The following is a 12,916-nucleotide window of genomic DNA, read 5'->3' as shown; positions in this document are numbered from 1 at the left end:
AAACATTAGAAGCTGTTGTTGTGCCTCTATGTGGATTTCTCTTACCTTTATCTATTAGGTTTCATGTGTACTGTGTGGTGTTTATTGTAATTCTTATATTTTCTCCAGGACAACAGAGCGGTGAGGATGAGACACGTCACTGATTCCCCGAGGATGTACAAGAACCAGAGTCACATGACTGACAGGATACTAAATCTCACCCTGGAGATCATCTACCTGCTGACTGGGGAGGTGAGGGGATCTGGGAGTGTCACTGTGACATCACCTATATCTATAGTAATAATACAGGGATGTGACTGGGCAGGTGAGGGGATCTGGGAGTGTCACTGTGACATCACTTATATCTATAGTAATAATACAGGGACGTGACTGGGGAGGTGAGGGGATCTGGGAGTGTCACTGTGACATCACTTATATCTATAGTAATAATACAGGGACGTGACTGGGGAGGTGAGGGGATCTGGGAGTGTCACTGTGACGTCACTTATATCTATAGTAATAATACAGGGACGTGACTGGGGAGGTGAGGGGATCTGGGAGTGTCACTGTGACGTCACTTATATCTATAGTAATAATACAGGGACGTGACTGGGGAGGTGAGGGGATCTGGGAGCGTCACTGTGACGTCACTTATATCTATAGTAATAATACAGGGACGTGACTGGGGAGGTGAGGGGATCTGGGAGCGTCACTGTGACGTCACTTATATCTATAGTAATAATACAGGGACGTGACTGGGGAGGTATGGAGATCTGGGAGTGTCACTGTGACATCACTTATATTTATAGTAATAATACAGGGACGTGACTGGGGAGGTGAGGGGATCTGGGAGCGTCACTGTGACGTCACTTATATCTATAGTAATAATACAGGGACGTGACTGGGGAGGTGAGGGGATCTGGGAGCGTCACTGTGACATCACTTATATCTATAGTAATAATACAGAGACGTGACTGGGGAGGTGAGGGGATCTGGGAGCGTCACTGTGACATCACTTATATCTATAGTAATAATACAGGGACGTGACTGGGGAGGTGAGGGGATCTGGGAGCGTCACTGTGACATCACTTATATCTATAGTAATAATACAGGGACGTGACTGGGGAGGTGAGGGGATCTGGGAGCGTCACTGTGACATCACTTATATCTATAGTAATAATACAGGGACGTGACTGGGGAGGTGAGGGGATCTGGGAGCGTCACTGTGACATCACTTATATCTATAGTAATAATACAGGGACGTGACTGGGGAGGTGAGGGGATCTGGGAGCGTCACTGTGACGTCACTTATATCTATAGTAATAATACAGGGACGTGACTGGGGAGGTGAGGGGATCTGGGAGTGTCACTGTGACATCACTTATATCTATAGTAATAATACAGGGACATGACTGGGGAGGTGAGGGGATCTGGGAGCGTCACTGTGACGTCACTTATATCTATAGTAATAATACAGGGAGGTGACTGGGGAGGTGAGGGGATCTGGGAGCGTCACTGTGACATCACTTATATCTATAGTAATAATACAGGGACGTGACTGGGGAGGTGTGGGGATCTGGGAGTGTCACTGTGACATCACTTATATCTATAGTAAAAATACAGGGACGTGACTGGGGAGGTGAGGGGATCTGGGAGCGTCACTGTGACATCACTTATATCTATAGTAATAATACAGGGACGTGACTGGGGAGGTGAGGGGATCTGGGAGTGTCACTGTGACATCACGGTACTTGTTTCCTAGCACGGCCACAACGATCTTTATCGCGGTCATCGGGGGTAAAATCGGGGCCATCGCGGCCGCTTAAAAAATCGGGTGCGATGGGCCAGACGCGATGCCCGCGATTTCCCCATAGAGAACAATGTTAAATGGCTCAATTTACCCACGATGACCACGATTTCCCATAGGAAACAATGTGAAATGGCTCAATTTACCCAAATTATCATAGGGAACAATGGTATATGGGCCAAAAACACCCCTGAACATAAAAATGTCCCCCCAAAAGTACTATACGCCACCCCGCGATCAACGTGAACCCGAAGCGTGGCAAGCGCAGGGATCTCGCGAGGGGCGGCGGTACCCGTCCTCCGACCTTTTCATGCCCTACTATCCACGTCGGCGTGGAGTTGAGAATAAAATAGTGTGGCGAGCGCAGCGAGCCACCGAGCCCGAAGCGTGGCGAGGGGACGCGGATACCTTCACAGTTATACGCGTCCCCTCGCGGGCTTCCCAGGTGTCCATGGCGACACCTGGGAAGCCCGCGAAGGGACGCGTTTACCTGTGAAGGTATCCGCGTCCCCTCGCGGGGCGCGCTGCGCTCGCCACGCTTCGGGCTCGGTGGCTCGCTGCGCTCGCCACACTATTCTATTCTCAACTCCACGCCGACGTGGATAGTAGGGCATGAAAAGGTCGGAGGACGCGTACCGCCGCCCCTCGCGGGCTCGCCACGCTTCGGGTTCACGTTGATGGCGGGGTGGCGTCAACTACTTTTGGGGGGACATTCCACTGGTCTGTGGGTTTTTTGGGGGTTTCTGGCCCATTTACCATTCTTCCCTATGCTGATTTGGGTAAATTGATCCATTTAACATTGTTTCCTATGGGAAATCGTGGTCATCGCGGGTAAATTGAGGCATTTAACATTGTTCCCTATGGGGAAATCGTGGGCATCGCGTCTGGACCATTTAAGCATTTTTAGGTGCACACGACGCGACCGACCCGATTTTTCACTGTTCTCAATGCATTTCAATGGAAAAATCAGGGGCATCGCGTCGGTCGCGTCGCAGGCCACTAAAAATTACCCCCGATGGCCGCGATTGTGGCCGTGCTAGGAAACAAGTACCGACATCACTTATATCTATAGTAATATTACAGGGACGTGACTGGGGAGGTGAGGGGATCTGGGAGTGTCACTGTGACATCACTTATATCTATAGTAATAATACAGGGACGTGACTGGGGAGGTGAGGGGATCTGGGAGTGTCACAGTGACATCACTGATATCTATAGTAATAATACAGGGACGTGACTGGGGAGGTGAGGGGATCTGGGAGCATCACTGTATCGTCACTTATATCTATAGTAATAATACAGGGACGTGACTGGGGAGGTGAGGGGATCTGGGAGCGTCACTGTGACGTCACTTATATCTATAGTAATAATACAGGGACATGACTGGGGAGGTGAGGGGATCTGGGAGCGTCACTGTGACATCACTTATATCTATAGTAATATTACAGGGACGTGACTAGGAAGGTGAGGGGATCTGGGAGTGTCATTGTGACATCACTTATATCTATAGTAATAATACAGGGACGTGAATGGGGAGGTGAGGGGATCTGGGAGTGTCATTGTGACATCACTTATATCTATATTAATAATACAGGGACATGACTGGGGAGGTGAGGGGATCTGGGAGCGTCACTGTGACATCACTTATATCTATAGTAATAATACAGTGACATGACTAGGGAGGTGAGGGGATCTGGGAGCGTCACTGTGACATCACTTACATCTATAGTAATAATACAGGGATGTGACTGGGGAGGTGAGGGGATCTGGGAGCGTCACAGTGACATCACTTATATCTATAGTAATAATACAGGGACGTGACTGGGGAGGTGAGCGGATCTGGGAGCGTCACTGTGACATCACTTATATCTATAGTAATATTACAGGGACGTGACTGGGGAGGTGAGGGGATCTGGGAGTGTCACTGTGACATCACTTATATCTATAGTAATAATACAGGGACGTGACTGGGGAGGTGAGGGGATCTGGGAGTGTCACAGTGACATCACTTATAGTAATAATAAAGGGTCATAACTGGGAGTGTCTACAGTGATAGTGTATTTTCTTATACACAGGGTTACATAGTAGTGAAGACCTCCAGTGATCATGAGACACCCAGTAACCGTCACTGTGTGTCAGAAGGACAGAAGAGGACCCAGATTCCCATCATGGTGCCTCCAGCTCACTCACTGTTACATGGGAAAGACAATGAGCAGAAGATCTTGGAACTCACCAACAAGATCATCCAGCTGCTGACTGGAGAGGTGACTGCTTGGAATGGGACATTATACAGTAACAATGGGGGATGTGACCGGAGAGGTGACTGCTGGCAATGGGACATTATACAGTAACACCGGGGATGTGACCGGAGAGGTGACTGCTGGGAATGGGGCATTTTACAGTAACACTGGGGGATGTGACCGGAGAGGTGACTGCTGGGAATGGGGCGTTATACAGTAACACCGGTAGATGTGACCGGAGAGGTGACTGCTGGGAATGGGGCACTATAGAGTAACACAGAGGGATGTGACCGGAGAGGTGACTGCTGGGAATGGGACATTATACAGTAACATTGGGGGATGTGACTGCTGGGAATGGAGCATTATACAGTAACACCGGGGGATGTGACTGCTGGGAATGGAGCATTATACAGTAACACCAGGGATGTGACCAAAGAGATGACTGCTGGGAATGGGGCATTATACAGTAACACCGGGGGATGTGACCAAAGAGATGACTGCTGGGAATGGGGCATTATACAGTAACACCGGGGGATGTGACCGGAGAGATGACTGCTGGGAATGGGGCATTATACAGTAACACCGGGGGATGTGACGGGAGAGGTGACTGCTGGGAATGGGGCATTATACAGTAACATCGGGGGATGTGACTGCTGGGAATGGAGCATTATACAGTAACACCAGGGATGTGACCAAAGAGATGACTGCTGGGAATGGGGCATTATACAGTAACACCGGGGAGATGTGACCGGAGAGATGACTGCCGGGAATGGTACATTATACGGGTGTGGTATAACACACCAACAGTTGGAATTCAGACAGTTATTAGCCCGACTTAGGAATCCCGACTGCACAGCAGGGGGAGCGCAATGAAGCCCCTTGCTGCTCTCGCCACCTATTTTATTCTCCCTCTATGGGGGTCGTGGACCCCCATGAGGGAGCATTCGGGATTCTGACGGAGTAATGACTGTCGGAATCCCTACTGTTGGTGAGCTGTCCGGCACCCCATTATACAGTAACAGCGGGGGATGTGACCGGAGAGGTGACTGCTGGGAATGGGACAATATACAGTAACCCCGGGGGATGTGTCTGGGTGATGACTGTATCACTGTGTGTGTATCAGGTTCCTATAAGGTGTCAGGATGTCGCTGTCTATCTCTCCATGGAGGAGTGGGAGTATGTAGAGGAACACAAGGGTCTGTACAAGGACGTGATGATGGAAAATTACCTGCCTCTCACATTACTGGGTAAGAGGAGACTTCAATTTATTGTAATGGGTAGAGCAGGTATGGGGGATGGGGGGGGGGGGGGGGGAGGTACGGGTGGGGATACCCCAGAGAGATGTCCCCGTCCTCTGTATTCCCAGGATAATCACATATATACAATGTCCTCAGTCACTGCGTGTCTCCTACAGATGGGCCCAGTAACAGAGATACACCAGAGAGATGTCCCCGTCCTCTGTATTCCCAGGATAATCACATATATACCATGTCCTCAGTCACTGTGTGTCTCCTACAGATGGGCCCAGTAACAGAGATACCCCAGAGAGATGTCCTCTGTATTCCCAGGATAATCACATATATACCATGTCCTCAGTCACTGTGTGTCTCCTACAGATGGGCCAGTAACAGGAATACCCCAGAGAGATGTCCCTGTCCTCTGTATTCCCAGGATAATCACATATATACCATGTCCTCAGTCACTGTGTGTCTCCTACAGATGGGCCAGTGACAGAGATACCCCAGAGAGATGTCCCCGTCCTCTGTATTCCCAGGATAATCACATATATACCATGTCCTCAGTCACTGTGTGTCTCCTACAGATGGGCCAGTAACAGGAATACCCCAGAGAGATGTCCCCGTCCTCTGTATTCCCAGGATAATCACATATATACCATGTCCTCAGTCGCTGCGTGTCTCCTACAGATGGGCCCAGTAACAGAGATACCCCAGAGAGATGTCCCCGTCCTCTGTATTCCCAGGATAATCACATATATACAACGTCCTCAGTCACTGTGTGTCTCCTACAGATGGGCCAGTAACAGGAATACCCCAGAGAGATGTCCCTGTCCTCTGTATTCCCAGGATAATCACATATATACCATGTCCTCAGTCACTGTGTGTCTCCTACAGATGGGCCAGTGACAGAGATACCCCAGAGAGATGTCCCCGTCCTCTGTATTCCCAGGATAATCACATATGTACCATGTCCTCAGTCACTGTGTGTCTCCTACAGATGGGCCAGTAACAGGAATACCCCAGAGAGATGTCCCCGTCCTCTGTATTCCCAGGATAATCACATATGTACCGTGTCCTCAGTCACTGTGTGTCTCCTACAGATGGGCCCAGTAACAGAGATACCCCAGAGAGATGTCCACGTCCTCTGTATTCCCAGGATAATCACATATATACCGTGTCCTCAGTCACTGCGTGTCTCCTACAGATGGGCCCAGTAACAGAGATACCCCAGAGAGATGTCCCCGTCCTCTGTATTCCCAGGATAATCACATATATACAATGTCCTCAGTCACTGCGTGTCTCCTACAGATGGGCCCAGTAACAGAGATACCCCAGAGAGATGTCCCCGTCCTCTGTATTCCCAGGATAATCACATATATACCATGTCCTCAGTCACTGCGTGTCTCCTACAGATGGGCCCAGTAACAGAGATACCCCAGAGAGATGTCCCCATCCTCTGTATTCCCAGGATAATCTCATATATACCATGTCCTCAGTCACTGCGTGTCTCCTACAGATGGGCCCAGTAACAGAGATACCCCAGAGAGATGTCCCCGTCCTCTGTATTCCAAGGATAATCACATATATACCGTGTCCTCAGTCACTGCGTGTCTCCTATAGATGGGCCCAGTAACAGAGATACCCCAGAGAGATGTCCCCGTCCTCTGTATTCCCAGGATAATCACATATATACCGTGTCCTCAGTCACTGCGTGTCTCCTACAGATGGGCCCAGTAACAGAGATACCCCAGAGAGATGTCCCCGTCCTCTGTATTCCCAGGATAATCACATATATACCGTGTCCTCAGTCACTGCGTGTCTCCTACAGATGGGCCCAGTAACAGAGATCCCCCAGAGAGATGTCCCCGTCCTCTGTATTCCCAGGATAATCACATATATACCGTGTCCTCAGTCACTGCGTGTCTCCTACAGATGGGCCCAGTAACAGCGATACCCCAGAGAGATGTCCCCGTCCTCTGTATTCCCAGGATAATCACATATATACCATGTCCTCAGTCACGGCGTGTCTCCTACAGATGGGCCCAGTAACCGAGATACCCCAGAGTGATGTCCCCGTCCTCTGTATTCCCAGGATAATCACATATATACAATGTCCTCAGTCACTGCGTGTCTCCTACAGATGGGCCCAGTAACAGATATACCCCAGAGAGATGTCCCCGTCCTCTGTATTCCCAGGATAATCACATATATACCATGTCCTCAGTCACTGCGTGTCTCCTACAGATGGGCCCAGTAACAGAGATACCCCAGAGAGATGTCCCCGTCCTCTGTATTCCCAGGATAATCACATATATACCATGTCCTCAGTCACTGCGTGTCTCCTACAGATGGGCCCAGTAACAGAGACACCCCAGAGAGATGTCCCCGTCCTCTGTATTCCCAGGATAATCACATATATACCATGTCCTCAGTCACTGCGTGTCTCCTACAGATGGGCCCAGTAACAGATACCCCAGAGAGATGTCCCCGTCCTCTGTATTCCCAGGATAATCACATATATACCATGTCCTCAGTCACTGCGTGTCTCCTACAGATGGGCCCAGTAACAGATACCCCAGAGAGATGTCCCCGTCCTCTGTATTCCCAGGATAATCACATATATACCATGTCCTCAGTCACTGCATGTCTCCTACAGATGGGCCCAGTAACAGAGATACCCCAGAGAGATGTCCCCGTCCTCTGTATTCCCAGGATAATCACATATATACCATGTCCTCAGTCACTGCGTGTCTCCTACAGATGGGCCCAGTAACAGATACCCCAGAGAGATGTCCCCGTACTCTGTATTCCCAGGATAATCACATATATACCATGTCCTCAGTCACTGCGTGTCTCCTACAGATGGGCCCAGTAACAGAGATACCCCAGAGAGATGTCCCCGTCCTCTGTATTCCCAGGATAATCACATATATACCATGTCCTCAGTCACTGTGTGTCTCCTACAGATGGGCCCAGTAACAGAGATACCCCAGAGAGATGTCCCCGTCCTCTGTATTCCCAGGATAATCACATATATACAATGTCCTCAGTCACTGCGTGTCTCCTACAGATGGGCCCAGTAACAGAGATACCCCAGAGAGATGTCCCCGTCCTCTGTATTCCCAGGATAATCACATATATACAATGTCCTCGGTCACTGCGTGTCTCCTACAGATGGGCCCAGTAACAGAGATACCCCAGAGAGATGTCCCCGTCCTCTGTATTCCCAGGATAATCACATATATACAATGTCCTCGGTCACTGCGTGTCTCCTACAGATGGGCCCAGTAACAGATTGCCCCAGAGAGATGTCCCCGTCCTCTGTATTCCCAGGATAATCACATATATACCATGTCCTCGGTCACTGTGTGTCTCCCACAGATGGGCCCAGTAACAGAGATACCCCAGAGAGATGTCCCCGTCCTCTGTATTCCCAGGATAATCACATATATACAGTGTCCTCAGTCACTGCGTGTCTCCTACAGATGGGGCCCAGTAACAGAGATACCCCAGAGAGATGTCCCCGTCCTCTGTATTCCCAGGATATCACATATATACCATGTCCTCAGTCACTGTGTGTCTCCTACAGATGGGCCCAGTAACAGAGATACCCCAGAGAGATGTCCCCGTCCTCTGTATTCCCAGAATAATCACATATATACAGTGTCCTCAGTCACTGCGTGTCTCCTACAGATGGGGCCCAGTAACAGAGATACCCCAGAGAGATGTCCCCGTCCTCTGTATTCCCAGGATAATCACATATATACCATGTCCTCAGTCACTGTGTGTCTCCTACAGATGGGCCAGTAACAGAGATACCCCAGAGAGATGTCCCTGTCCTCTGTATTCCCAGGATAATCACATATATACCATGTCCTCAGTCACTGCGTGTCTCCTACAGATGGGCCCAGTGACAGAGATACCCCAGAGAGATGTCCCCGTCCTCTGTATTCCCAGGATAATCACATATATACCATGTCCTCAGTCACTGTGTGTCTCCTACAGATGGGCCCAGTAACAGAGATACCCCAGAGAGATGTCCCCGTCCTCTGTATTCCCAGGATAATCACATATATACCATGTCCTCAGTCACTGTGTGTCTCCTACAGATGGGCCCAGTAACAGAGATACCCCAGAGAGATGTCCCTGTCCTCTGTATTCCCAGGATAATCACATATATACCATGTCCTCAGTCACTGTGTGTCTCCTACAGATGGGCCCAGTAACACAGATACCTCAGAGAGATGTCCCCGTCCTCTGTATTCCCAGGATAATCACATATATACCATGTCCTCAGTCACTGTGTGTCTCCTAGAGATGGGCCCAGTAACAGAGATACCCCAGAGAGATGTCCCCGTCCTCTGTATTCCCAGGATAATCACATATATACCATGTCCTCAGTCACTGTGTGTCTCCTACAGATGGGCCCAGTAACACAGATACCTCAGAGAGATGTCCCCGTCCTCTGTATTCCCAGGATAATCACATATATACCATGTCCTCAGTCACTGTATGTCTCCTACAGATGGGCCCAGTAACAGAGATCCCCCAGAGAGATGTCCCCGTCCTCTGTATTCCCAGGATAATCACATATATACCATGTCCTCAGTCACTGCGTGTCTCCTACAGATGGTCCCAGTAACAGAGATACCCCAGAGAGATGTCCCTGTCCTCTGTATTCCCAGGATAATCACATATATACCATGTCCTCAGTCACTGTGTGTCTCCTACAGATGGGCCCAGTAACAGAGATACCCCAGAGAGATGTCCCCGTCCTCTGTATTCCCAGCACTGTACAGAGGAGACTCACAGGACCCCACAGGAGGATCAGGTAGGTGGGATTTAGAGTCTCCCCAATATACCAAAGTGACTGTCACTATATGAATTGCAGTGTGTGTGTGTGTGTGTGTGTTATACACTGATATTCTACTTTGTAATCTCCATAACATCAGACAATACTAAGTGATATTTTTTTAGGTTCGTTGTGAAGATCTAGAGCCAAAAACGATTCGAGTTACTGCGCTATTATCCAATTAATTATTGCACCATGGATGAATACACTCACACAAATAAATTACAATTAATCAATGGTATATCACATTTACTATAAAGATATAAAATATACAATATATTCCAGGTGGCCACCTAGGAAAAAAACATACATAAAACAGATATTGACATCACTTTGAATACATATATAATAAAAAAATGGAATAATAAAATATTGGGATTAAATGCGTGTATATTTCTTTAAGAATTAAAGTGCTCCCAGTCCAGCGTCCACGACCTGCTGACTTATATGGTCAAATGCAAATATAACCTCAGGTATTGTAGCTGTGGGTATTACAGTTAGTGTCTCTGGATAATATTTTTCAATTAGTTGAATATATAGCAGCCATCCAAAAACAAGGTAACCCTGTTTAGGGCATTAGATGGAGTGATAGATTCTGTATGCGCAAATTTAGCGCTTCTCTCACCTGCGCTTTTGTGCGCTCGATGGACTCGGAGTGAGTCACAGCTGGAGTGTCCCTCCGGTTGGTGTGGGTGAGTGGGGAGCTGGACCCTGGATGTTACGGCTGGTCACTGCTCAACCCACCTTGCCCGAGCCTGTTGTTTGAATAAGCAGTGGCTGGCGTCTCTCTCACCGGCGCATTTGACCATATAAGTCAGCAGGTCGTGGACGCTGGACTGGGAGCACTTTAAGTCTTAAAGAAATATACACGCATTTATCCCAATATTTTATTATTCCATTTTTTTTATTATATATGTATTCAAAGTGATGTCAATATCTGTTTTATGTATGTTTTTTTCCTAGGTGGCCACCTGGAATATATTGTATATTTTATATCTTTATAATAAATGTGATATACCATTGATTAATTCTAATTCTATTTGTGTGAGTGTGTTCATCCATGGTGCAATAATTAATTGGATAATAGCGCAGTAACTCTAATCGTTTTTGGCTCTAGATGTGTTTTATCACTACATCAGTGCATGAGACTAAATCTCTCTGTGCACGGATGTGAGATAATTCTATGCACACACACTTGTGCATAAAAGAGAACTGCAGCTGAGTTATACTTTTACCTATATAAATTTTTTTTATAAACTTTTATTTATAAAAAAACTATATTTCTTGTATACATCAGATAGCGCCTAAATTAACACTATTTTATAGTGGCTGGTTCATTGTGAAGATCTGTCTGATATTAAGGCTGAAGAAATAAAGGGAGAAGAAGAGACGGATGTGACTGATATTAAGGCAGAAGGAGAAGAGTCTTGTGTGACAGATAAGAAAGAAGATACAGAGACAGAAGACACATATATGAGGGATGATCAGCAGTGTAAGGAGGAGGAAATCCCTACAGATACCAGCACAGGTGAGGAATAATCACTTATTATATACTATCTGACCTGCCCGGGAAAACCTTTTTTTTTTTTTTTTTTTTATTCCAAAATTGCTGTAAAATTTCGTCTTATGCTGCGCCAAAGGCCCAAGATTGTAAATTGTTAAAACATCCACCGTAATGTTAGTGTTTGCATTGATACTCATTGACAGCAATGAAGTCAGGTGTGGTGGTGGTGTTTCAAACACACCGCTCCTGACTTTATAGTTTGTGTGTGTTGATGAATTCTACATCCACTCCTGAGATTTAGCACCTATAATGCATTTATTTTTTTCTGTGTTCTGTGTGTGCTGTACTGTTTTTGTGTATGTGGTGTTATGGGTGTATGTGTATCTCTCCAATGTGTAAGTGTGTGCGGTGCGCTACGTATAAATGTGTGTGTTGTGTATCTGCAATGTTTAAGTGTGTGTTTTGTAGTGAATATGGGTGTGTGGTGTGTTGTATTGTGTGTATCTGTCCAATGTGTAAGTGTGTGAGTTGTGTAACATATATATATGTGTGTGTGGTGTGATGTGTGGTTTATGTATATCCCCAATTTTTCCTAAATGTTGAAATTCTCCACCACAATGTTAGAATGTGTTTGCATTCATACCCAATGACGGCAATGACTTTTACCTTTGGAGCTGTGCAATGAGATGTGTGCAGAACCGCGCATCTCATCAGTCCCAACCAATGTACCGTGTATGGGCACCATTAGATTAGTGCCCGACGAAGGTGGACATGTTGTTCATGTTCTCCTTCCTGTAGGGTTAGTTATTAGGGGATTTTCATGAATGAAATCACCTAAGCGCCATTTATCCACCAACCTTTCTTCTGTCCTATTGGGGGCTGAGGGTGAAGGCCTTGTGTGTTATATAGGTTGCACTGGTGTCGTATTTGCACAGAAGTGTATCTGTATACAATCAGCATGTGAGGAGGACGGGCAGCGCTGCCATTACCTGTCCATGCCGCGGGACTGCCGGGGAAACCCCACCGCCACTATGGTTCGTGCTGGGGTTCCCAGCTTCAGAGACCTCCGGATGCCCAGACCTGCTGTGCTCAGCGAGAGTCTCCTGCCCCAAGCCTGTCCGCATCCGGCAGTGCGTTGGGGCAGAGGTGAGTAGCCTGCCGGTAACCGGACTAGCGGGGGTCTCGGCAGTACAAATACAGCGGTCTGTTGCCATTTTAAAAGAGGGCACCATAATGATGGGGGCGGAGCTTCCCTCCTGGTTACTCTTCCTGCTCCCAGGTTATGGCAGGTCTATC

At 47.7% G+C, this 12,916-nt stretch overlaps 1 protein-coding gene across 1 annotated transcript in view; it reads left to right on the top strand.

Annotated features, from left to right (window-relative positions):
- Nucleotides 1-5,128: 5,128 nt before the first annotated feature.
- LOC146009539 (uncharacterized) overlaps nucleotides 5,129-12,916 on the top strand; it is a 73,985-nt gene continuing 66,197 nt past the window's right edge. The window contains exons 1-3 of the mRNA XM_083149983.1: nucleotides 5,129-5,273; nucleotides 9,998-10,095; nucleotides 11,443-11,644. Coding sequence (XP_083006109.1) covers nucleotides 5,189-5,273; nucleotides 9,998-10,095; nucleotides 11,443-11,644 — 385 coding nt within the window. The 5' untranslated portion in view covers nucleotides 5,129-5,188. The remainder of the gene's footprint in view (nucleotides 5,274-9,997; nucleotides 10,096-11,442; nucleotides 11,645-12,916) is intronic.

The sequence above is a fragment of the Crinia signifera genome, chromosome 6 (genome assembly GCF_055691185.1).
Source record: "Crinia signifera chromosome 6, ASM5569118v1, whole genome shotgun sequence".
In the NCBI taxonomy this organism is placed as follows: Eukaryota; Metazoa; Chordata; class Amphibia; order Anura; family Myobatrachidae; genus Crinia; species Crinia signifera.
The sequence above is the reverse complement of the archived record's forward strand: the minus strand, read 5'-3'. Positions and strand labels throughout refer to the sequence as shown.